General features: G+C 45.6%; 2 protein-coding genes across 5 annotated transcripts in view; one reads left to right on the top strand and one right to left on the bottom strand.

Moving 5' to 3' along the window:
- Positions 1-247: 247 nt before the first annotated feature.
- COPS5 (COP9 signalosome subunit 5) lies at positions 248-14,203 on the bottom strand. Its single transcript, XM_040433242.1, has 8 exons — positions 14,011-14,203; positions 10,616-10,850; positions 8,980-9,108; positions 8,405-8,470; positions 8,157-8,242; positions 7,382-7,493; positions 3,804-3,952; positions 248-534 (listed from the first exon to the last, which is right to left on the bottom strand). The coding sequence occupies exons 1-8, from the start codon at positions 14,148-14,150 to the stop codon at positions 450-452; spliced, it is 1,002 nt and encodes a 333-aa protein (XP_040289176.1). The 5' UTR covers positions 14,151-14,203; the 3' UTR covers positions 248-449.
- A 9,219-nt stretch (positions 14,204-23,422) lies between these two features.
- CSPP1 (centrosome and spindle pole associated protein 1) overlaps positions 23,423-24,628 on the top strand; it is a 119,478-nt gene continuing 118,272 nt past the window's right edge. For all 4 annotated transcript variants that reach the window (XM_040432805.1, XM_040432806.1, XM_040432804.1 and 1 more), the window contains exon 1: positions 23,423-23,495. The gene's annotated coding sequence lies outside the window, so the exon portion shown is untranslated. The remainder of the gene's footprint in view (positions 23,496-24,628) is intronic.

Raw genomic sequence — 24,628 nt, 5'->3', positions numbered from 1 at the left:
CCGACACATTCTATGTTTCTATCCCCATTTACGCAGGGCAGTGTGCAGCCAACAAACGATGTGCCACGTGAAACATGCAATCATCTGGTAAACAAGTTTGTTCATCAAGTGATCGTCGTCGTCTTTTCAAAAGGACAATTATCAGGATCGAGCATCCGCACGAACGTTCATTCCCAATTATTGTCCTGATCCTCAGCACATGTACAGCAGTCCTTAGCTGCAACCCCTTCTGAAGAAAACAATTTTCCACGGTTTGAACAAAGACTTTATTTTGCACAGAAAGCAACTCTGCTGAAAATGCTCAGTACTGGTGAAGTTATATTACACTATGCTTTCTGTTGCTAAAACTAGGGAGGTACAGTAAGTGTTACCTGGTGAGGGGTTACAGCTTCTGCATAAAAGAAGCAACTTACAGGCACAAAAAAGACAAGAAACAGCAGAGAATGACCTTAGAAAGTGTTAATTTGATTAAACAATTTATCTTTTATCACTTGTGACATCAAGCCATGGATTGCTTCAATTGTTGTTTTGCAGCTGAAATAAAGAGAAAAACAAGCAAATTAGTGATTAAAAGATGCAACAAGCTAAAAAAAAGCTGGCTATACAATTTAGATAAAAACTGGAAATCACCTAAAGATCATGGGGAACAAGCAGCGGGCATGTTGGATTGCTTGCCCAGGCTGGGCATGCATGTTCACATTAGACTGAGGGGAAAATAGCTGTCAGGCAAACAAGCATTTTACCGACAGCCATGTCATCTGTTTGGTCAGATTAGGGCTCTTTTACATGGGCAAAGATTAAAGGGGTATTCCCATCTCAGACAATGGGAGCATATTACTAGTATATGCCCCCACTGTCTGATCAGGACAGAGTCCAAAGGTGGGACTCACACCTATCTGTAAAACGAACGTCCGACCACCACTAAACGTTCTGAATGGCCCGCCGAAAATAGCCGAGCAGCGCGCTCAACTATTTTTGTTATGCCTATAGAAATGAATGGGAGCGCACCACGCTTGAGCGGCCACCGCGTCTATTCACTTCTATGGGGCCGACAGAAATAGCTGAGCCAGAGCTCGGCTATTTTCCGTGGCCCCATAGAAATGAATGGAGGGCAGCTGCACACTCCTTCACTTTTCCGGCTGGGTTTAGGAGATAGGTACGGGTCCTACCTCTGGGACCCGCACCTATCAGAACGTTTGTACGCTTGTTTTCATGATGCACCTAAAATCCTCATTACTCGGCAGCACATTGCCCTGTGTAAAAAGGAGATGTGCTGCCAATTGGATGGGAGACAATCATAATAACCATTTGTCCCCCATTCCTTTTGCACTGACCCTTTAAAAGAGTAGCAATCAACTTGTATATCGTCAATCACTGCTTGTTATTGGCCTGGCATCAGCTAAAATGACAGGACACGTAAAGGTGGGTTATATACACAGATTTCTATCGAGTTATCTTAAAGGGAATCTGTTCTGTTATCTGCAGTACATGAGTATTACTGCAGATAAGGAGTCCTGAAGAACATTTTTTCAATTTTCCTACTGCCTCCCATTCCCCTGCTCTTAAGTTGCACTGTCTGAAATACACTGTGTGGACTACAGTGCTACACTAACATAATGGAAAGGATTCCTGTGCGTATGCACAGCATTCCTGACAACGCATTTCAGTGCAGCTATAAGCGCTAACCGCAGAGAAATGGAGGTTAGGCTACTTTCACACTTGCGTTCGGGGTTCCGCTTGTGAGTTCCGTTTGAAGGCTCTCACAAGCGGCCCAAACGGATCCGTCCAGCCCTAATGCATTCTGAGTGGATGCGGATCCGCTCAGAATGCATCAGTTTGGCACCGTTTGGCCTCCGTTCCGCTCAGCAGGCGGACACCTGAACGCAGCTTGCAGCGTTTTGGTGTCTGCCTGGCCGTGCGGAGCCAAACGGATCCGTCCAGACTTTACAATGCAAGTCAATAGGGACGGATCCGTTTGACGTTGACACAATATGGTGAAATTGCAAACCGATCCTTCCCCCATTGACTTTCAATGTAAAGTCAGGAGTCCCTATTAATATACCATCAGATCGGAGTTTTCTCCAATCCGATGGTATATTTTAACTTGAAGCGTCCCCATCACCATGGGAACGCCTCTATGTTAGAATATACCATCGGATTTGAGCTAGATCGTGAAACTCAGATCCGACAGTATATTCTAACACAGAGGCGTTCCCCCCTGCTGCCTGGCAGCACCCGATCTCTTACAGGGGGCTGTGATCCGCACAATTAACCCCTCAGGTGATCCGCACAATTAACCCCTCAGCAGACCCCCCCCCCTCCACAGTTTTAAATTCATTGGTGGCCAGTGCGGCCCCCCTCCCTCCCCTGTATTTTACTCATTGGTGGCCAGTGCGGCCCCCCCTCCCCTGTATTTAATTCATTGGTGGCCAGTGCGGCCTCCCCTCTCACCCCTTATTAAAATGACCGACCCCCCATCATTGGTGGCAGCGGAGAGTTCCGATCGGAGTCCCAGTTTAATCCGATCGGTTACCATGGCAGCCAAGACGCTACTGCAGTCCTGGCTGCCATGGTTACTTAGAAATTTTAGAAGCATTATACTTACCTGCGATGTCTGTGACCGGCCGGGCGCTCCTCCTACTGGTAAGTGACAGGTCTGTGCTATAAGCAATGCGCCACACAGACCACCAATTAATTAAATACAGGGGAGGGAGGGAGGGGGGGCCGCACTGGCCACCAATGAGTTAAATACAGGGGAGGGAGGGGGGTCTGCCCCCTTCTGCCTGGCAGCACCTGATCTCTTACAGGGGGCTATGATACGCACAATTAACCCCTCAGGTGCGGCACCTGAGGGGTTAATTGTGCGGATCACAGCCCCCTGTAAGAGATCGGGTGCTGCCAGGCAGCAGGGGGCAGTCATGTACACAGTTCTTTTAGTATATTCTAACTTGAAGCATCCCCATCACTATGGGAACGCCTCTGTGTTAGAATATACTGTCGGATCTGAGATTATACATTGGTCTGAATAGGCGGCCAATTACATCCACAGATCTTCCACATCGGTTATAATTTATTCCTTCTAATGGAGTTGTCTTTCAGATGCTGTACACGCTACAGTCATTGTGATTGGCAGAACGACCTTTTCAGCTACCTTGTCGGCTGACTGCATCTTTTATGCGGGCCAATAAATCGCTGTGATCAGGGAATGTGCTGCCGACAGTAAGCAAACTGTATGGGGACAGAACAGTCGTACTAATGACCATTTGCCCTTCCATACAGTTTGGTCAGTGTAAAAGGGCCATTTGAACAAGCAAAAAGCAATTTTTTATATTGTAAATTGGCATTCGTTCTGTTCTGAAATCGGCCCATGTGAAAGGACCCTACGGCTCATGCGCAACATGGAGACTGCGATATCGCATCTAATGACTGTCAATGGAGTCATGATGCAACAAGTGAGTCACAAAAAATCCCGCAATGTGGATTTTTCTTCACAAGTGACTTTGCCATCAAGGATTACAATTAGAGATGAGCGAAGCGAGTTTCGGATGTTACATCCGAAGTCTGTTCGTTCATAATATTCGGATTAATACTGTACGGAGATCAGTCTCCAGTCTCACTAATTACAATGAAAGCCATGCGCGACTTCAAGTTTTCTGAGATCTGGCTGTCTATATCTATAGTCAGATCACAGCTGTAAATAGTCAAGTGACACAAACACGAGTTTTCTGAAATGGCATGGTTCGTCACCGTGTAGCTCCAGCCTCACAAGTGGCGATTTGCACACACGTATTTTGATAGATTACCTGTCTCTTGTAGCTTTAGCTAGTTTGTCTTCAGACTTTCTATCGTGAGTTTCTAATCCTAACATGAAGCTTCCACGGCCGAGCTGAGCCTCAGATTGCTCTAGTTTCTCAGACAAGTCAAATACCTGTCCCGTTGTGTAGTCAGCATTCTACAGGTGAAAAAAAATACAAAGAATAAAACAAAACCATTTTTTTTTTATGCCTATCAAAATAGGAGATGATTATGATCTAATCAGTAGCAACTGTCCACTAAGATGCTCGTAATGCAATTCTCTTGACCAACACAAAAACACTGCTGTGACCACAAAACATTTCTCCAGCCCTTCTCATCCCCATGTCCATCCTGTCTGGTAATATTAAAACATTTTTTTCTTTAACTGCAAAGATGCATAGACCTAACGCAAGGAGAGGAATTCTAACCAAAAGATTATGAACTGAATTACCGATACAAACAGAACTGCTTGAAAACTGTGACCGTTTATGCAGCATGGATGGACCACATCAGTAATCTGGATTTTTTTTTCTTGGGGCCCCCGTTTGTAACATCTGTAAGGGTTAGGCCTCATGCACACAACCGTTGTTTTGGTCCACATCCGAGCCGCAGTTTTGGCGGCTCGGATGCGGACCCATTCACTTCATTGGGGACGCAAAAGATGCGGACAGCACTCTGTGTGCTGTCCGCATCCGTTGCTCCGTTCAGTGGTCCGCAAAAAAAATATAACCTGTCCTATTCTTGGCCGCGATTGCCAGTTCCCTTCCAACAATCGCCTGCTGTATTGAGCAGTGTAAAGGGACCTTTATGGCAGCACAGTGAAAGCACTTACCGGTCTCTTTATATTTGCATTAAATGACTGAGACGGAGACTGTTCACTGCATCCTCTCTAATGCATTCTCTACACAGGTCTATGAGGTTTACATCGAGGCTCTCACAGACCTGCAGAGGGAATCTGACTTCCTGCTGACATAGACGCTGAATCAGCCCAGTGTGAGGGGTCCGGCATTTGTTAGTCTCAGATAACCCTTTTAAAAGGTAATCACCAATATACGTTTTAAACTGTTCCTGGCGCCCTCTAGCTTACATACGCCCTTATCCCAGACTTTTGTGTTCCTTTTTAGAGCTTTATTGCCCCTGAAAAGCATCTTAAATTAGCATGTAAATAAGCATAAAAGAGCCCAAGGGGCTCACAACTAAGCCCAGGCGCTCCCCATCTGAATCAGAGCCCTGCTCCTCCAGTCTTCGTCTTCTCCCCCGACGTCATCCAGCAACTGCTAGAAAGCTCAGGCAGGCGCACCAAACCGCTGTATTTGTGCCTGCGCTATCTTAGCCCTACTATGGGCAGTGTCTTCATCAACTGCGCTGCACATGCATCGAAAGAAGGGTCTGGAATAGGGTGTATGTAAGCTAGAGGGCACCAAACATGTATTGGTGGTGACAGATTCCCTTTAAAGCACATTTACACTTGCCAACTGAGCAGGCAATTATTAGGAAGGAACCGATCCTTCCTGATAATTACCTACTCGTCAGTGGATGTAAACAGCTGCATTTACATGCATCAATCACCTCCAGTGTATGGGGACGATAGACGACTACTGCCATTGCTCGTCCTCATACAGATTCATTGTTTCTGGAGGGCAGATCACAGTTCACACAGCACAATTTGCTGCCCAGAAATGAGGATTGAGGTGTCCACATAAACGATGATTTCACACGACGAACAAGCGTTTGTACTAATGTTTATTCCTGATAGTTGCCTCTTGTAAATCCAGCTAGCAATGTTACTAACAGGGCCCCCAACCAAAAAAAATCCGGAGTGCTTCTTTATTGCTGTACAGGGTACACAGCGTGGAGGGCACAAGGGCACCTTGTTGCCTTTAAGGATTTTTAGAACTATTACAGAATAAAATAAAAGGGATTTCATTCTGAAATTCTGGAAAAATTCTATAAATCAAGTATCCATGCAAAACAAGCATCTGGAATTTGACTCTACCGCATAACGAGCAAGTACTCAATAAAGCCATTATTACATCTATAATCATAGAGTAAGGCCTCATGCACACGACCGTATGTATTTTGCGCTCCGCAAAAAAATGGATCCGCAAAAAATACACATGACATCCGTGTGCATTCCGTATTTTGCGGAACGGAACAACTGGCCCCTAATAGAACAGTTTTATCCTTGTCCGTAATGCGGACAATAATAGGACATGTTTTATTTTTTTGCGGAACTAAAATACGGACATACGGAAATGGAATGCACACAAAGTACCTTTCTGTTTTTTAAATGAATGGTTCCGTATACGGTCCGCAAAAAAAAAGGAAACGGACATGGAATGAAAATACGTTATCTATACCTTAGTGAAATAGATTCAAGTTTATTTGCCCTAAAAGTAGTGCATGGAGATAAATGGTTTCAGAGCCTGCAGAATACTAGTAGCATTAACACGTTGTTTACCCAGACATTAATTAGACGAGGCAGAAAGCATTACCAAACACGCTCTGTTTGCGGAGTATCCATTTCACCTATGATATATGTAATCCAGTCACTCCGCCTGCCCACACATCTTGCAGTGACCAGAACAGCTTCAGCAAACACTGCACTAAATGCTATGACCCTCCTTCAGGCTTTAGCATGTCGTTTGCTTTTTGGAAAATCTCTCATTTTGTTTGATTTCGGTCTCAGAATACAAAAGTACGGCAGTGCAGGAGCCTAAGAGCTACATGCGGCACAAAGGGATTACCAGTGTTTACCGGCCCTTAGAGTCTGTGGCCCATACACACAAATCTTTACTGGAATGTAAAGTAATTCGTGTCTCTCTGAACTGCATCCAACAGGTCTCAGACTGGCATGTGAGACACATACATACAGCAACCAACGTGCTGCAGATCCATGCGACACGCAGATCCATGCGACACACAAACGAGCTGCAGATCCATGCGACACACAAACGTGCTGCAGATCCATGCGACACACAAATGCGCTGCAGATCCATGCGACACACAAACGTGCTGCAGATCCATGCGACACACAAACGTGCTGCAGATCCATGCGACACACAAACGTGCTGCAGATCCATGCGACACACAAACGTGCTGCAGATCCATGCGACACACAAATGCGCTGCAGATCCATTCAAATTCAAATAGAAAAACATCCTGAAGCACAAAGACTACCATATTTTTCTGACTATAAGTCACACCTCCCCCCACCCCCCAAAAGTGAGGTAAAAGTGGCAGTGCGTCTTATAGTCCGAATTCTAATCACTGCTTCCATTATGGAAGTAGTAATCAGCATACGGGAGGCGCGGGAGACAGTGAGGGAAGCGCTGTGCTGGCTCTACTGACCCTTGCACTGGGTTGCACTGCTGCAGCAGAATCAAATGTCAATGAACAAATGCTTCAAAGTTGGGTTACCAGAGTGAGATATCATTATGCGACACTAGTCCAACCACTTCAGTTGCTTTTTATTTAGGATTTATATTTTGTGGATAATAACATGGGATGTGTTGCTGGAGTGCACAAAGATAATACTGAATACTTCATGTTCTGTGAAATTAGTCAAGCATTTGGAGGTACTTACCGTTAACAGACTGGAAGAGCTTAGTGTATTCACCCAGTACTTATTCCACAGAAGTTCCAGCAGCTTGCGGTCAAGAGAAGACTTGAAATATGCGACCTCCAAAGCATAATACCTAAAAGAAGGCAAGGCAAAACATTAAGAACATTTCTCCTTTAGTTCATTGTAATAATGCATATGTAATTATGCAGCGGAACTGCATGAGGAAAAGCCACAGCATTTACTGTGGCAGTGAAGTGGAGATTTTAACAAGAGTCCGTAATTAAATCAGCACATAACATGCACATGTGTGTGTTAATGTGGCACGTGACCACTGACCTGCCCCCCGTACTTCACGCGACCATTTGTTGCGATGCAAGAGAAGCAGGTCGCCGCTGTGTCCAGCGATTGACTGCAGTGGTCTCATGCCCCCTCTGTCAACAAGACGTTGATATCAGTGCACTAGGGAGACGAAGAGCCAGCGGGGGAGCGTCAGAAACCAAACCCAGCAGCGGGGACTAGGTAAGTGACCACCGCAGGTCAGGCACTCTGTGAGGTCGGATGTAATGCTGGATAACCCCTTTAACAAAGGCGGCAGACTTGTTGCAAACATTTCTGCAAATGAAAATCAGTTCCATTTATCTGAATGGGGCTGTTTAGGCTGCAAGAACATGGATTTCTGCAAGCCCGATTCATGTGAATGGGACAGCTTCAGACATTTCAGCAAGAAATCTGCCACATGAAAACGTGTCCCAATAATGACCATCAGCTGCTGACACATTAAACATAAAGCGCTTACTGTTTACAATGCACGCCAAAATCTTCTATTTTATTCAAGGGGATGGTCTGATATTCTGATGGACCTTCATCTGGAGGCTTGTACCCCTAGTGATCAGAAACAAAGCAATATTATAATGATCACATATACACATATAGATGAATATATAGTCTACGTGCTATCTGGATGTACTGGATAAAGTATCCTATACACATCTACCAAGGCAGGCAAACACATGCTACATGTACAATGGCTGTTGAATATATTACCTTTGGGTAAGTTCTGAAAGCCCCGAGATTCACTTTGCCAGCAGATATTGTCCTAGTTGGATCGATCTACGGAAGAATGTGTGACGGTAACAGATTTATCATGAAAGGATCACTTTGTACAACTGCTGTCACCAGGGTTGTTCTAGCACTATACAGGAGCCGATAAAATCAGGAGTATAAGGCTGGGTTCACATCACGTTTTTGTCATACATTTAACGTACACAAAAAACGTATACGTTAACGGAAACCTCAGACAGATGCCTCCATTGTAAAAAAATAAAAATGTATACTTTGTTTTTGCTGGACTTTGCAGGATGGAAAAACCTGGTACACTACGCTTTCCCATCCTGCACAGGCCGCAATGTTTTTTGTTTACAATGGAACTCTATGGTGATGGATGCCACAGTATGGCATCTGTCTGAGGCATCCGTTAATGTACATGTTTTTTGTGTATGCTAAACATATGACAAAAATGTGATCTGAACCCAGCCTAAAACGTAGTCTAGGATTACCTTTACTTCTTCTCAGAAATACTTCCCATGTGATTTTATTATCATGCATAGGACAATACTCACCACAACAGCAACAAAGGGTTCCTGGAATTGCTGATTGAGCATCTGAGTGCTGACATCTATTCCTGAGAGCCAGCAGCCATAGCCAGGGTGACTGTGGTACCATCCAATTGCATTTTCAAGTCTTCCAACCTGAGAAAGAGAAGGCAATCAGCAAGATGTCTGCTGCCCTCTAGTGGCCAAGTCCAGATATCGCAGATAGTTTCTGAGGAGCTTTTGCCAATATCCTGTAGCAAATCTGCATGTGTTACACATGGATCATCATGAGCATTGGGCCATAGATTTCATCCTATGCACTGCAAAAACTGATATCTGTAACATAATGAACACACTGTTACAGCAGTTCCGCCATGTATGGCTCCAGCCTTAAAGGGGTTCTCCCATGGAGAAGACTCAAGCAATTGCTAATCGGAAAATGCCTGTCTGGCCTCAGCTTCCCCAGCAAAATCAGCTGTTTTCTGGGCCTGACAAGAGTGGGACCCCAAGCAATCAGCTGGTCGCCCCAGTGGTTGATGGCTCCCAACTACCCAAAGTACCTCGCAGCTCTGGACATCATACTCAATGCACCTGAGATCCTATCTAACGGACACGAGCTCAGAAACTTCCATAAAGAGTGGAGGAGAGATGGGCAGGCCAGACTGCTACTGCCTTGACTCAAACGGTCTATTTGCACTGGCTCAGCAATTTCCATAAGCCCAGTAGAAGTGAACGGACCTGTGGCTGCGCTTGCACTTCAAAATGTATTTCAATGGGACTTCCGAAAATTTTCGGCGCTCCCATAGTAATGAGTGGAGGGCGCTGCACACGCGCGTTGCGCCCTCCAGTAGGACTGGGCGATATGGCCTAAAATCTATATTGCAATATAATTTGAAGCATGTGCGATATAATGATATATCACAATATATATTTTCTTCTGTATGTATACAAATTACATGGCCATCATCATCCATGTCCCCCAGCCAGCGCCATCAGCCCCATGCCATTGCCACTAGGGGTGGGCGATATGGCCTAAAATCTATATTGCAATATAATTTTAAGCATGTGCGATATGCGATATATATCGCAATATATTGTTTTCTATATTTAGGGGGGTGTTTAAACTTTTTTTTTTTTTTTACTTTTTATTTAATAACCATTAGCCTCCTTAAGGGCTAGAACCCTTGTCATATTCACCCTAATAGAGCTCTGGAGACTTACACCGTTCGGTGTAACCCTCCTCACTTGGATAAATAGCCAGGGCCCCCGCAGCTCTAATAGTGTATCGGCGATCCGATTCCTTCATGACTCTTAGGACAGGAAACAGAACTGGAGGTGGAGGGGAGGATCCCTCTTTCAAAAAGGCGTTCTGGTTCCTGTCCAGAGGAGGAGGCGGTCTCTCTAGGGGTGCCGTCATAGGCGAAAGAGAAAATAAAAATAATCAAATTAACATTTCACTGCCACTCTGTGGGTTACATCCCTGCTGCTTCTGGTCCCCGGTGGACCGTAAGTGTGCCACCCAGTCCTGCGGCGTGAGGTAGAACGGAGAATCACACCAAGGGAAAGGAAGCCGAGGGGACCCTCAGTGAATAGGTAAGGGGCTTTTTCAGACAACCCCCTTGAGCATAAGTATTGAGCATTATTACTCAGGCAATAACATTACCTGCTTTGCATTCTCTATATATGCAGCCATGTATTCATAGGCAGCAGCCTGTGCGTTTACTCGGGTTTCTGTTCCTTCCACTGGTAAAGCAAAGCTATCCATGATAATCATGGTTTCTCCATCCACCTTTCCCAGCATCAGACCCATCACCTCCAGGTTGCCTCCAGATCTGGCATGCATGACCATCTTCAGCAGGGCCAAGGCAGAGACTTTGCAGTATTTGAAGTAATGATGACTGCGATACAAAAAAACAGGTTATACTGATGAAAACCGGACACAAGACATTATATCATATGATCTACGCAGTAGACATGGATTTTCTTCAGGAAGCAGCTATAGAACTGGCAAGTATGGTAAATGTATTGAAAACCCCCAAAAAAACTTAGATAGTGTCCTGGTCATTCTGTCAATTCGTGCCGTGCAGGTGAATAGGGTTGATTTGGCATAATGTACATCGATTTCTTCAATGCCCATTCAGATAATTGGGGCTGACTCACAAATTACTGATGTGTGATTTCACCCTTAAAGGGTTATGCCATCTTAGACAATGGGGGCATATCGTTCTCCTTGTAGGTGGGACCCGCACCTACAAGGAGAACGGAGCGGAAAAAATTGAGGAGGGTGCACCGCGCATGCGCAGCCGCCCTCCATTCATTTCTATGGAGCCGCCGAAAAATAGCCGAGCACTGGCTCGGCTATTTCCGTCGGCCCCATAGAAATGAATGGGAGCGGTGGCCGCGCATGCGCGGTGCGCTCCCATTCACTTCAATGGGAGAGGCGTGGAGCTCCGCCTGGTGGTGGATGGACCGGGGTCCTCCAGCCACAACTCTCCCCGGCTCCGTTCTCCTTGTAGGTGCGGGTCCCAGAGGTGGGACCCGCACCTATCAGACAATGGGGGCATATCCTAGCGCTATGCCCCCATTGTCTAAGATGGGATAACCCCTTTAAGGGATGTTCACATGATCGCACATCTCAGAGGGAGGCAGCGCTGAGGATTGAGGAGCAGCAACTTAAAGCGCTGGCCGCATGGAGATGTATGGGAGGCAGAAAGGACACGATCGTGCCAAAATTCTGTTGTAAAAGGAGTCAAGGCCGCTTTCAGACGAGCAGATTTGCAATGCCTATATAGTCCGGATTTAATGGAATGGAATCCGCTGCTAATGTTAATGAATGGAGCTATTCACACGGGTGATTAATTTCCGTCAGTATTTGAAATCTGCACCATGTCCGAGTTTTGGGTGGATCTCTTTTCAAATACGTACATTACGGTCTATGGGAGTGCATAAATAATGAAGGAAGAAATACGCATGTAAATCCTGATGGTATATCATCAGGATCCTGAGGCAGAATACTGACGGATTTCAATACGCTCGCCTGAAAGTGGCCTAAGGCTGGATTTGTGTGCACAAAATCTTCAAGAGATATGCCCTAAAACCACACTTATTATTTTTTATGGGGCTTTTGGTGCAGATTTTCTGTTTATGTTAACAGCCCTATTGAAGTCTATGGGGAAAACCACTCCACAGAAATTGTGGAATCACACAAACAACTGAAATGCTGCAGATTTTAAAATGTGCACAACAAGTCAATTTGCATTATATTGGTTTATGATACTATGTGACCCCGGCAGTGCTGGGAGGTCAGGACGGGAGCCACGCTGCAGGCTTGTCTGCAAGGGGCCTAAGGATGCTGCCACATTACATCTGGGGTTTTTTTCAGCTTTTTTAACAAGTGTTTTTTGGAGGGGCATATTTTAGTCACACTTCTAGGAGTCCTCGGTTCAAATCCGACCAAGGACAACATCTGCATGGAGTGTGTATGTTCTCCCCGTGTTTGTGTGGGTTTCCTCCGGGTACTCCAGTTTCTTCCCACACGCCAAAGACCTACTGATAGGGAACTTAGATTGTGCGCCCCATTGTGAACCCCCCATAAAGAGAGTCTGTCAGTAGCTTTAACCCCCTTTAAATGACTGAGGTAGAGTGGTGAGGCGTAAAGCTGTTTGGGTGGGTGTTCTTGCTTCTTTCATGACTAAAGGTGGATTAACACATTTTCGGGAGCGAACATTTTTCCTGCCCGGGTGATACTCTTCTAGGCCATGTGACGTCACGTACATCGGTCACGTGGCCTAGGCACAGCTCAGCCACATTGAAGTGAAAAGGGCTGAGCTGTGATCCCACACACAGCCGCCATACTATGTACGGTGCTGAGCTTGGAAAGCTGCCGGGGGCCGAGTTCTGCTGATCGGTGGGGGTGCCAGGACTTGGACCCCGACCAATGTGATAATGATGACCTATCCTGAAGATAGATCATCATTATTAAAACCCTTTAAGAAAACTCAGGACTTTATTTTCAAATCCTGCAGTGGAGTTTCCATGGTTCCCTACTGATGTTTTTTAAAGGGACTGTGCAGTGTGATATTGACCTATCCTCCAGATCCGTCATCTATAATAGTGGGAACCAGATACCCCGCTGATCAGCTTTTTCAAGGGGTTGCGAGTGCTGTACCAGCGATGTAGGGGAACTACAACCACTTGTCCGGGTCGCTTGAATGGGACGAACAGTTGTAATTACACTGCACCGCGCTCCTGTGGATAGGTCACCAATATCAAAGCACTGCCCCTTTAACTGTGCTGCAGAAGGACACAGCTTCAGCGGTGACATCAGTGGGGAGATACATCACCATTGTGGCTGGCGATCACAGTCCACACATCATCGCTGCTGTGGAATAAAGATAGGTGGGAACGCAGGAACGGGAAGGCGAGTACAAGCCTTTTTTTACATTTTCATCTATATTCAGTTACGTTATATTTAGTGTTGAGCGAACTTGTGTTTTAAGTTCGGCCTCTAAAGTTCGGGTTATCGAAGAATCGTGTAATGGATTCCGCTACCACGGACCATAACGGAATTTAGAATCCCGAACGCGATTCTTCGATATCCCGAACTTTAGAGGCCGAACTTAAAACACAAGTTCGCTCAACACTAGTTATATTTATAGGGGTCTGGAAAACGCTACTTTTATTAGCTGAGAAGGCAATTCAAAAGCGACAACCAATATGGCTGCACTTCCTGTTGTCAGTTTTGCAAAAATATCAGCAGAACAAAACAGAAAAAGCGCCATTATGGCGTGACGTGTAGCGGGAAAGCTCTCGGCGCACATGTTAACCATGCCCATGGGGTTACAGGGGTTACCTTTGCAAATAGCAACCAGTCATGTCATGATTGAGATTTTCCTTATGTGCTGGAAGGTGGCTGGTTGCTAAAGGCAACGCCACAGGCCATAGAGAAGGTCACACTCTGGATGACAAGTCAGCCACCTAGAATCTCTGCCCGTCCGGCCACTATGTCTCCCACCACACACAGCCCATCCCCGGCCCCATGCTGGGCTCAGCACTCACTCCTTCGTCCAGGGTTTGGCAGCCAAGATCTCCTGCTGCTGCTTCTTGTCATATTTGTAGATCTCATCGATGCTTTGCACCTCCTGCATGTTATTGGAGAGCTCCCAAGTCTTCTGGGCCACACTGCTGCCGGCCGCCATCTTACCGGAGCCGAACACAACACTGGCTACTAGCGCGCAACTCAGGTCCCAATCTACCCACTTGGTATCTTCCAATGGAGCTCAAACGTCTTGTTTCTGTCAATTCGGCTTTCGAAACCGAAACCTTACTGCGCGGCGAATGAAAAAAATGTTACAGCTAGACCTTGTAGTTAATCTTGTGACGAATTTAAAACCGTGTTTACTACTGTTACTACCTACCCCTTTTTTTCTAATGGTATGATCCAATGATCCATGAGAACTATGGAAATAGCTCGCAGAGGGGAGCGCCACCTACTGAGAGTTCAGTGTAATTACTACCCAGTGTACACGGATGCAGAGCATTACTGCTTGGGGCACAGAGCTGGTCCCATCACCCATCCATTAGGTACTTTCACACTAGCGTTTTTCTTTTCCGGCACTGAGTTCCGTCCTAGGGGCTCAATACCAGAAAATAACTGATCAGTTTTATCCCCATGTATTCTGAATGGAGAGAAATCCGTTCAGGATGTCTTCAGTTCAGTCACTGAACGGCGTTTTGGACGGAGGAAATACTGGATCAGTTGCCGGAATCGAAATGTATTAATGTTGGATCCGGCATTAAAAATACCACAATGCCGGATCCGTCCTTCCGGTAAAAATGTTAAAAAAAAAAATAGAAACAGATCTGTTTGTCCGTATGACAAACAGAGAGACGGATCCGTTCTTGCAATGCATTTGTGAGACGGATCCGGATCCGTCTACAAATACTGTCTGTTTGCATGCAGATTGCCTGATCCGGCAGGCAGTTCCGGCGACGAATCACTCTGCGTCTCTGCCGCCAGTGTGAAAGTAGCCTAAGAAGCATGCACACATAGGATGTAGCATCACCAGCTAACCATCATGTAACACGCCAGTTACTGTCTTTGCTATTGGCATGGTGTTGCGCATGGTGAATAAATTTTAAATTTGTCCATAAACCAAGGTAAGTGAGCGGAAAATCTGTCTCCCAGATTTGCCTCCTCTGAACCTGCCCCCATTGCTACCTAGCATGAACCACAGGTGGCTTCTCAGGACTGGAAACATATGAGCAAGGAATCTCCTGTTCACGACTCGTATGAAGTGGCCTGGGTGCGGCTAAGCTCTGTTCACTTGAATGGAGCTTAGCCGCGCCCCGGCCAGTTGATGCTAGTCGTGATGTCACTGGGCTAGCGGTAAACAGTGAGAAGGCCGCGGCGCTGCTGGAGCGCCGCTGCCTTCTCAAACAGCTGATCGGCGGGGGTCCCGGGTGTCGGACCCCCGCCAATGAGAAGCTGATGATCTATCCAGAGGATAGATCATCAGTTTAAACAAACTTCAGAACCCCTTTAATTACAGTTGATCCGTCTCAGGTATGAATGGCATCAATCTGCTGTATATAATTAAAGGGGTTGTCCAGCTTTTACTAAGTAATGGCCTATCCTCAGGAGGGGTCCGACACCTCTGCCGATCAGCTGTTCAGGTGTAGCTCGGTCACCAGAAGCGCCATCAACTGTGTAGTGGACAGAGATGGTTACTGCAGTGCTGCTTCCACTGACTTCAATAGGCGCAGCGCTGTAGTAACAAACTCTCTCCACTACAAGGTGGACGGAGGAGCTGCATACCTCCCAACTTTCTGGACGGTCAAAGAGGGACACTTATGGTTTATTATGTGAAAGCTGCGCTTTTCCTGCATAGTTATATACTTTAATAGCTTTTTTTTTTACACAATAGCACAAAAATGATCTAAATATAGAGATTTCTAAAATCAAAATTACATCAAATAAGGAAATAATATGCAAGGGGGCTTTAATATATAGATAGGAACCTGGGAAACACATTCTGGATCAATATTGTAAATGTAATAATGCAAAACTATACCTCAGATCAAAAAGAGGGACATTTATGGTGCAAAGAGGGACTAGGGGGACTTGGGTCAAAAAGAGGGACTGTCCTTCCAAAAGAGGGACACTTGGGAGGTATGGAGCTGTGTCGCTCCCATGCCAACTTCTGGCAATGGAACGACACCCGAATAGCTGATCGGTGGCGGTGCGGGATGTTGAACAACCCCTTTAACCACCTCCGGACCGCCTAACGCAGGATCGCGTTCCGGAGGTGGCAGCCCTGCGCAGAGTCACGCATATATGCGTCATCTCGCGATGGCCGAGATTTCCTGTGAACGCGCGCACACAGGCGCGCGCGCTCACAGGAACGGAAGGTAAGAGAGTTGATCTCCAGCCTGCCAGCGGCGATCGTTCGCTGGCAGGCTGGAGATGTGTTTTTTTTAACCCCTAACAGGTATATTAGACGCTGTTTTGATAACAGCGTCTAATATACCTGCTACCTGGTCCTCTGGTGGTCCCATTTGTTTGGATCGACCACCAGAGGACACAGGTAGCTCAGTAAAGTCCCACCAAGCACCACTACACTACACTACACCCCCCCCCCCCCCGTCACTTATTAACCCCTTATTAGCCCCTGATCACCCCTGATCACCCCATATAGACTCCCTGATCACCCCCCTGTCATTGATCACCCCCCTGTCATTGATTACCCCCCTGTAAAGCTCCATTCAGATGTCCGCATGATTTTTACGGATCCACTGATAGATGGATCGGATCCGCAAAACGCATCCGGACGTCTGAATGAAGCCTTACAGGGGCGTGATCAATGACTGTGGTGATCACCCCATATAGACTCCCTGATCACCCCCCCTGTCATTGATTACACCCCTGTCATTGATCAACCCCCTGTAAAGCTCCATTCAGACGTCCGCATGATTTTTACGGATGCACTGATAGATGGATCCGATCCGCAAAACGCATCCGGACGTCTGAATGAAGCCTTACAGGGGCATGATCAATGACTGTGGTGATCACCCCATATAGACTCCCTGATCACCCCCCTGTAAAGCTCCATTCAGATGTCCGCATGATTTTTACGGATGCACTGATAGATGGATCCGATCCGCAAAACGCATCCGGACGTCTGAATGAAGCCTTACAGGGGCATGATCAATGACTGTGGTGATCACCCCATATAGACTCCCTGATCACCCCCCTGTAAAGCTCCATTCAGATGTCCGCATGATTTTTACAGATGCACTGATAGATGGATCCGATCCGCAAAACGCATCCGGACGTCTGAATGAAGCCTTACAGGGGCATGATCAATGACTGTGGTGATCACCCCATATAGACTCCCTGATCACCCCCCTGTAAAGCTCCATTCAGATGTCCGCATGATTTTTACGGATGCACTGATAGATGGATCCGATCCGCAAAACGCATCCGGACGTCTGAATGAAGCCTTACAGGGGCATGATCAATGACTGTGGTGATCACCCCGTATAGACTCCCTGATCACCCCCCTGTAAAGCTCCATTCAGATGTCCGCATGATTTTTACGGATGCACTGATAGATGGATCGGATCCGCAAAACGCATCCGGACGTCTGAATGAAGCCTTACAGGGGAGTGATCAATGACTGTGGTGATCACCCCATATAGACTCCCTGATCACCCCCCTGTCATTGATTACCCCCCTGTAAAGCTCCATTCAGATGTCCGCATGATTTTTACGGATGCACTGATAGATGGATCGGATCCGCAAAACGCATCCGGACGTCTGAATGAAGCCTTACAGGGGCGTGATCAATGACTGTGGTGATCACCCCATATAGACTCCCTGATTACCCCCCTGTCATTGATTACCCCCCTGTCATTGATTACCCCCCTGTAAAGCTCCATTCAGGCGTCCGCATGATTTTTACGGATCCACTGATAGATGGATCGGATCCGCAAAACGCATCCGGACGTCTGAATGAAGCCTTACAGGGGCGTGATCAATGACTGTGGTGATCACCCCATATAGACTCCCTGATCACCCCCCCTGTCATTGATCAACCCCCCTGTCATTGATCAACCCCCCTGTCATTGATCACCCCCCTGTCATTGATCACCCCTCTGTAAGGCTCCATTCAGATATTTTTTTGGCCCAAGTTAGCAGAATTTTTTTTTTTTTTTCTTACAAAGTCTCATATTCCACTAACTTGTGTCAAAAAATAAAATCTCACATGAACTCACCATACCCCTCACGGAATCCAAATGCGTAAAAGACATTTATATTCCAGACTTCTTCTCACGCTTTAGGGCCCCTAGAATGCCAGGGCAGTATAAATACCCCACATGTGACCCCATTTCGGAAAGAAGACACCCCCAGGTATTCCGTGAGGGGCATATTGAGTCCATGAAAGATTGAAATTTTTGTCCCAAGTTAGCGGAACGGGAGACTTTGTGAGAAAAAAATTAAAAATATCAATTTCCGCTAACTTGTGCCAAAAAAAAAAAAATTCTATGAACTCGCCATGCCCCTCATTGAATACCTTGGGGTGTCTTCTTTCCAAAATGGGGTCACATGTGGGGTATTTATACTGCCCTGGCATTCTAGGGGCCCCAAAGCGTGAGAAGAAGTCTGGTATCCAAATGTCTAAAAATGCCCTCCTAAAAGGAATTTGGGCACCTTTGCGCATCTAGGCTGCAAAAAAGTGTCACACATCTGGTATCGCCGTACTCAGGAGAAGTTGGGGAATGTGTTTTGGGGTGTCATTTTACATATACCCATGCTGGGTGAGAGAAATATCTTGGTCAAATGCCAACTTTGTATAAAAAAATGGGAAAAGTTGTCTTTTGCCAAGATATTTCTCTCACCCAGCATGGGTATATGTAAAATGACACCCCAAAACACATTCCCCAACTTCTCCTGAATACGGCGATACCACATGTGTGACACTTTTTTGCAGCCTAGGTGGGCAAAGGGGCCCATATTCCAAAGAGCACCTTTAGGATTTCACAGGTCATTTACCTACTTACCACACCTTAGGGCCCCTGGAAAATGCCAGGGCAGTATAACTACCCCACAAGTGACCCCATTTTGGAAAGAAGACACCCCAAGGTATTCCGTGAGGGGCATGGCGAGTTCCTAGAATTTTTTATTTTTTGTCACAAGTTAGTGGAAAATGCTTATTTTTTTTTTTATTTTTTTTTTCATACAAAGTCTCATATTCCACTAACTTGTGACAAAAAATAAAAAGTTCCATGAACTCACTATGCCCATCAGCGAATACCTTGGGGTCTCTTCTTTCCAAAATGGGGTCACTTGTGGGGTAGTTATACTGCCCTGGCATTCTAGGGGCCCAAATGTGTGGTAAGGAGTTTGAAATCAAATTCTGTAAAAAATGACCTGTGAAATCCGAAAGGTGCTCTTTTGAATATGGGCCCCTTTGCCCACCTAGGCTGCAAAAAAGTGTCACACATCTGGTATCTCCGTAATCGGGAGAAGTTGGGGAATGTGTTTTGGGGTGTCATTTTACATATACCCATGCTGGGTGAGAGAAATATCTTGGCAAAAGACAACTTTTCCCATTTTTTTATACAAAGTTGGCATTTGACCAAGATATTTATCTCACCCAGCATGGGTATATGTAAAAAGACACCCCAAAACACATTCCTCAACTTCTCCTGAATACAGAGATACCAGATGTGTGACACTTTTTTGCAGCCTAGGTGGGCAAAGGGGCCCACATTCCAAAGAGCACCTTTCGGATTTCACAGGTCATTTACCTACTTACCACACATTTGGGCCCCTAGAATGCCAGGGCAGTATAACTACCCCACAAGTGACCCCATTTTGGAAAGAAGAGACCCCAAGGTATTCGCTGATGGGCATAGTGAGTTCATGGAAGTTTTTATTTTTTGTCACAAGTTTGTGGAATATGAGACTTTGTATGAAAAAAAAAATCAAAAAAAAAATCATCATTTTCCACTAACTTGTGACAAAAAATAAAAAATTCTAGGAACTCGCCATGCCCCTCACGGAATACCTTGGGGTGTCTTCTTTCCAAAATGGGGTCACTTGTGGGGTAGTTATACTGCCCTGGTATTCTAGGGGCCCAAATGTGTGGTAAGGAGTTTGAAATCAAATTCAGGAAAAAATGAGGAGTGAAATCCGAAAGGTGCTCTTTGGAATATGGGCCCCTTTGCCCACCTAGGCTGCAAAAAAGTGTCACACATCTGGTATCCCCGTACTCAGGAGAAGTTGAGGAATGTGTTTTGGGGTGTCTTTTTACATATACCCATGCTGGGTGAGATAAATATCTTGGTCAAATGACAACTTTGTATAAAAAAATGGGAAAAGTTGTCTTTTGCCAAGATATTTCTCTCACCCAGCATGGGTATATATAAAATGACACCCCAAAACACATTCCCCACCTTCTCCTGAGTACGGAGATACCAGATGTGTGACACTTTTTTGCAGCCTAGGTGGGCAAAGGGGCCCATATTCCAAAGAGCACCTTTCGGATTTCACAGGTCATTTTTTACAGAATTTGATTTCAAACTCCTTACCACACATTTCGGCCCCTAGAATGCCAGGGCAGTATAACTACCCCACAAGTGACCCCATTTTGGAAAGAAGAGACCCCAAGGTATTCGCTGATGGGCATAGTGAGTTCATAGAACTTTTTATTTTTTGTCACAAGTTAGTGGAATATGAGACTTTGTAAGAAAAAAAAAAAAAAAAATCATAATTTTCCGCTAACTTGTGACAAAAAATAAAAAGTTCTATGAACTCACTATGCCCATCAGCGAATACCTTAGGGTGTGTACTTTCAGAAATGGGGTCATTTGTGGGGTGTTTGTACTGTCTGGGCATTGTAGAACCTCAGGAAACATGACAGGTGCTCAGAAAGTCAGAGCTGCTTCAAAAAGCGGAAATTCACATTTTTGTACCATAGTTTGTAAACGCTATAACTTTTACCCAAACCATTTTTTTTTTACCCAAACATTTTTTTTTATCAAAGACATGTAGAACTATAAATTTAGAGCAAAATTTCTATATGGATGTCGTTTTTTTTTGCAAAATTTTACAACTGAAAGTGAAAAATGTCATTTTTTTGCAAAAAAATCGTTAAATTTCGATTAATAACAAAAAAAGTAAAAATGTCAGCAGCAATGAAATACCACCAAATGAAAGCTCTATTAGTGAGAAGAAAAGGAGGTAAAATTCATTTGGGTGGTAAGTTGCATGACCGAGCAATAAACGGTGAAAGTAGTGTAGGTCAGAAGTGTAAAAAGTGGCCTGGTCTTTCAGGGTGTTTAAGCACTGGGGGCTGAAGTGGTTAATAATGGTAAAAAGTGAACAATTCAGCCATTTAAAGGGAACCTGTCATATTGGTAATGCAGGTAACATCTAATAGAGCAGGAGGAGCTGAGCAGACTGATGTACAATTTTATGGGAAAAGATTCCATAGAACATGAGTTTTATTCACTAGTCCATTGGGCGGTCCTACTATACGGCCCGTATGATTGTGCAGGAGTGGAGACCTCCCCCATTAAAAGGAGTTTTGACCTTCTAACCCCATTTTTAATATGTTCTGCAAAGTGTGGCACAAAAATAAAAAATCCACTCGTGCAGGGGGAGGTGACGTCACTGCTGGCTGGGTGCGGTGACGTCATCAGTGACGCTAGGGAGGCTGGTCACTGTCACAGCCTGCTATTGGCTGCACCCCCCGTCGCCGGATGTTTTGATCCGCACAACAGGGAGATGCAGCGGCGGCCGTGCAGGGATCCGGAGGGACACGGGTGCCGGGGAGCAGGGTAAGAATGATCTATAGGAGGGGCCTCGGCCTTGTGGGGGGCATTTTTACAATTGGATAACCCCTTTAAGTTTTCGTAGAGTAAATTAACCCTGTGTTGTGGCATCACTGTTTGCAACAATCCTTTCATATGTCTTTACAGAGTTCATTATCCATGCTGTGTGACATCACTGTGTGCAATACACCTTTCCCTGGTCTTCATAGCATCCAATATCCATGTATTGTGACATCACAGTGTGCCATCAACCTTTCCTATACCTTTAGATTGTTTTCTATTCTTGTACTGTGACATCACTGTGTGCAATACACCTTCCCTGGTCTTCATAGTGTTCATTATCCATGTACTGTGACATCACTGTGTGCAATAAACCTTCCCTATACCATTATATTGTTTTCTATCCATGTACTGTGACATCACTGTGTGCAATAAACCTTCCCTATACCATTATATTGTTTTCTATCCATGTACTGTGACATCACTGTGTGCAATACACCTTCCTCGGTCTTCATAGTGTTCATTATCCAGGTGCCTGTGACATCACTGTGTGCAATAACCCTTTCCCAGGTCTATATAGTGTTCATTATCCAGGTGCTGTGACATCACTGTGTGCAATACACCTTCCCCGGTCTTCATAGTGTCCATTATCCGTGTATTGTGGTGACATCACTGTGTGCAGTAACCCTTTCCCAGGTCTATGTAGTGTTCATTATCCGGCCTGTACTGTGACATCACTGTGTGCAATAACCCTTTCCCAGGTCTATATAGTGTCCATTATCCGTGTATTGTGGTGACATCACTGTGTGCAATAACCCTTTCCCAGGTCTATGTAGTGTTCATTATCCGGCCTGTACTGTGACATCACTGTGTGCAATAACCCTTTCCCAGGTCTTCATAGTGTCCATTATCCGTGTATTGTGGTGACATCACTGTGTGCAATAACCCTTTCCCAGGTCTATGTAGTGTTCATTATCCGGCCTGTACTGTGACATCACTGTGTGCAATAACCCTTTCCCAGGTCTATGTAGTGTTCATTATCCGGCCTGTACTGTGACATCACTGTGTGCAATAACCCTTTCCCAGGTCTATATAGTGTCCATTATCCGTGTATTGTGGTGACATCACTGTGTGCAATAACCCTTTCCCAGGTCTATGTAGTGTTCATTATCCGTGTATTGTGGTGACATCACTGTGTGCAATAAACTTTCCCTATACCATTATATTGTTTTCTATCCATGTACTGTGACATCACTGTGTGCAATAACCCTTTCCTAAATCCCACAGTGCCACCTCTCCGCATCAGTATAAGTAATGTCCCTCCGCTATATTACAGTGTAAAACTTCTATACTATAATGCAACATTTTTTATATAAAACTGTAAACGACGTTACTGTAGGTCTGGAGTTAATCCTAGCACATGTGTAATGAGGTTTTATATCCTTACAATATGATATTAACAACAACCATAAAATAACATAACGCTATGAAAGGAGCAGGAATGAAGAAGATCTGACCCGGGAAGGATTCGAACCCCTTTATTACTGGACTGGGGCTTGAATCCTCCCGTGCACTAGGGGCGCTAGAACACTGCTTTTAGCCCAAACTCAGCTGAGCGCGGTGGGCGGGGCCTGTCTCCACAGAGACGGACAGCTAACGGCAGAGCATACACAGGCGGCGGAGAGGAGCGGCCGGAGCGCTCGGTAATGATGCTGTGACTGGACGTGTCGTGTGTGAATGCGCGGTTGTGTGAACTGTCACCTAGCAGTCCTGTGGGCATTACGGTGTAATGGAGGACGTGGAAGCAGCTGAGTGAGTGTAGCTGAACTTGTATGGAGCCCGTCATAGACCTGCACTCGCCGGCGGTCACTTCATCCCTGCTGGACCCGGATAACGGGGCCCAATGCCCATGGGGCCCAGCAGCCGGTTCTATGGCCGGGGGTCCGTGAGGTGCTGTGTATACAGTGTGCTGGGGCCATGGATGAGATGTGACCTCATGTGTAGGGGGCTCTAGTTCTAGGGTTTTTTGTTGTAATATATTTTAGAGTCAAGATCTCTGCTTGCTGTCAGTGAATGGACAACTGTAATGATTCATAGTCAAAGGATGGTGTCAGACACTTGTACCACAGCAGTTTTTTTTTTTTAGCATTCACAGCATCCAAACACCTGCTGTTGGGGTTGTCCAAAATAATTAAAAATCTCAAACCACCCCCTCCCCAAATACTGTATAAATACATATTTATCCGGCGCCGATCTCTGCGCTGCTGCTTGTTTACAGGCTGCATCGGTGAAGTGCAGATATACAGCACGTGACCGCTGCAGCCAATCTCTGTCCTCTGTACCGCTAAGGCCAATAATCAGCTGCTGCAGGCTTTTTTTATGTATATATATTTTTATTTTACAGGATTTAGAGGCATAGCTAAGATTTATAATTCTCTCAGATAACCCATTTAAGGATATCGGAAACAGGACATAGGCTTGAAAGCTGACCTGGCCACGTCCAGAGGATCCCAGTGAGTGAGCGGACCAGCATGATGCTATGCTTTCCGAACGAAAGGCAGTGTGTTTCCATTCACTGCCTGCAGGCAGAAATTTGGAAAATCAGGGGGATATTGAAACACTAAGGCCCCTTTCACATGGGCGAGTATTCCGCGCGGATGCGATGCGGGAGGTGAACGCATTGCACCTACACTGAATCCGGACCCATTCATTTCTACGGGGCTGTTCACATGAGCGGTGATTTTCACGCATCACTTGTGCGTTGCGTGAAAATCGCAGTATGCTCCTCTTTGTGTGTTTTTCACGTAACGCAGGCCCCATAGAAATGAATAGGGTT

This window comes from Bufo bufo, chromosome 5, assembly GCF_905171765.1.
Source record: "Bufo bufo chromosome 5, aBufBuf1.1, whole genome shotgun sequence".
Classification (NCBI taxonomy): domain Eukaryota; kingdom Metazoa; phylum Chordata; class Amphibia; order Anura; family Bufonidae; genus Bufo; species Bufo bufo.
Note: the sequence above shows the minus strand (reverse complement) of the source record. Positions and strands in the feature narration are given on the sequence as shown.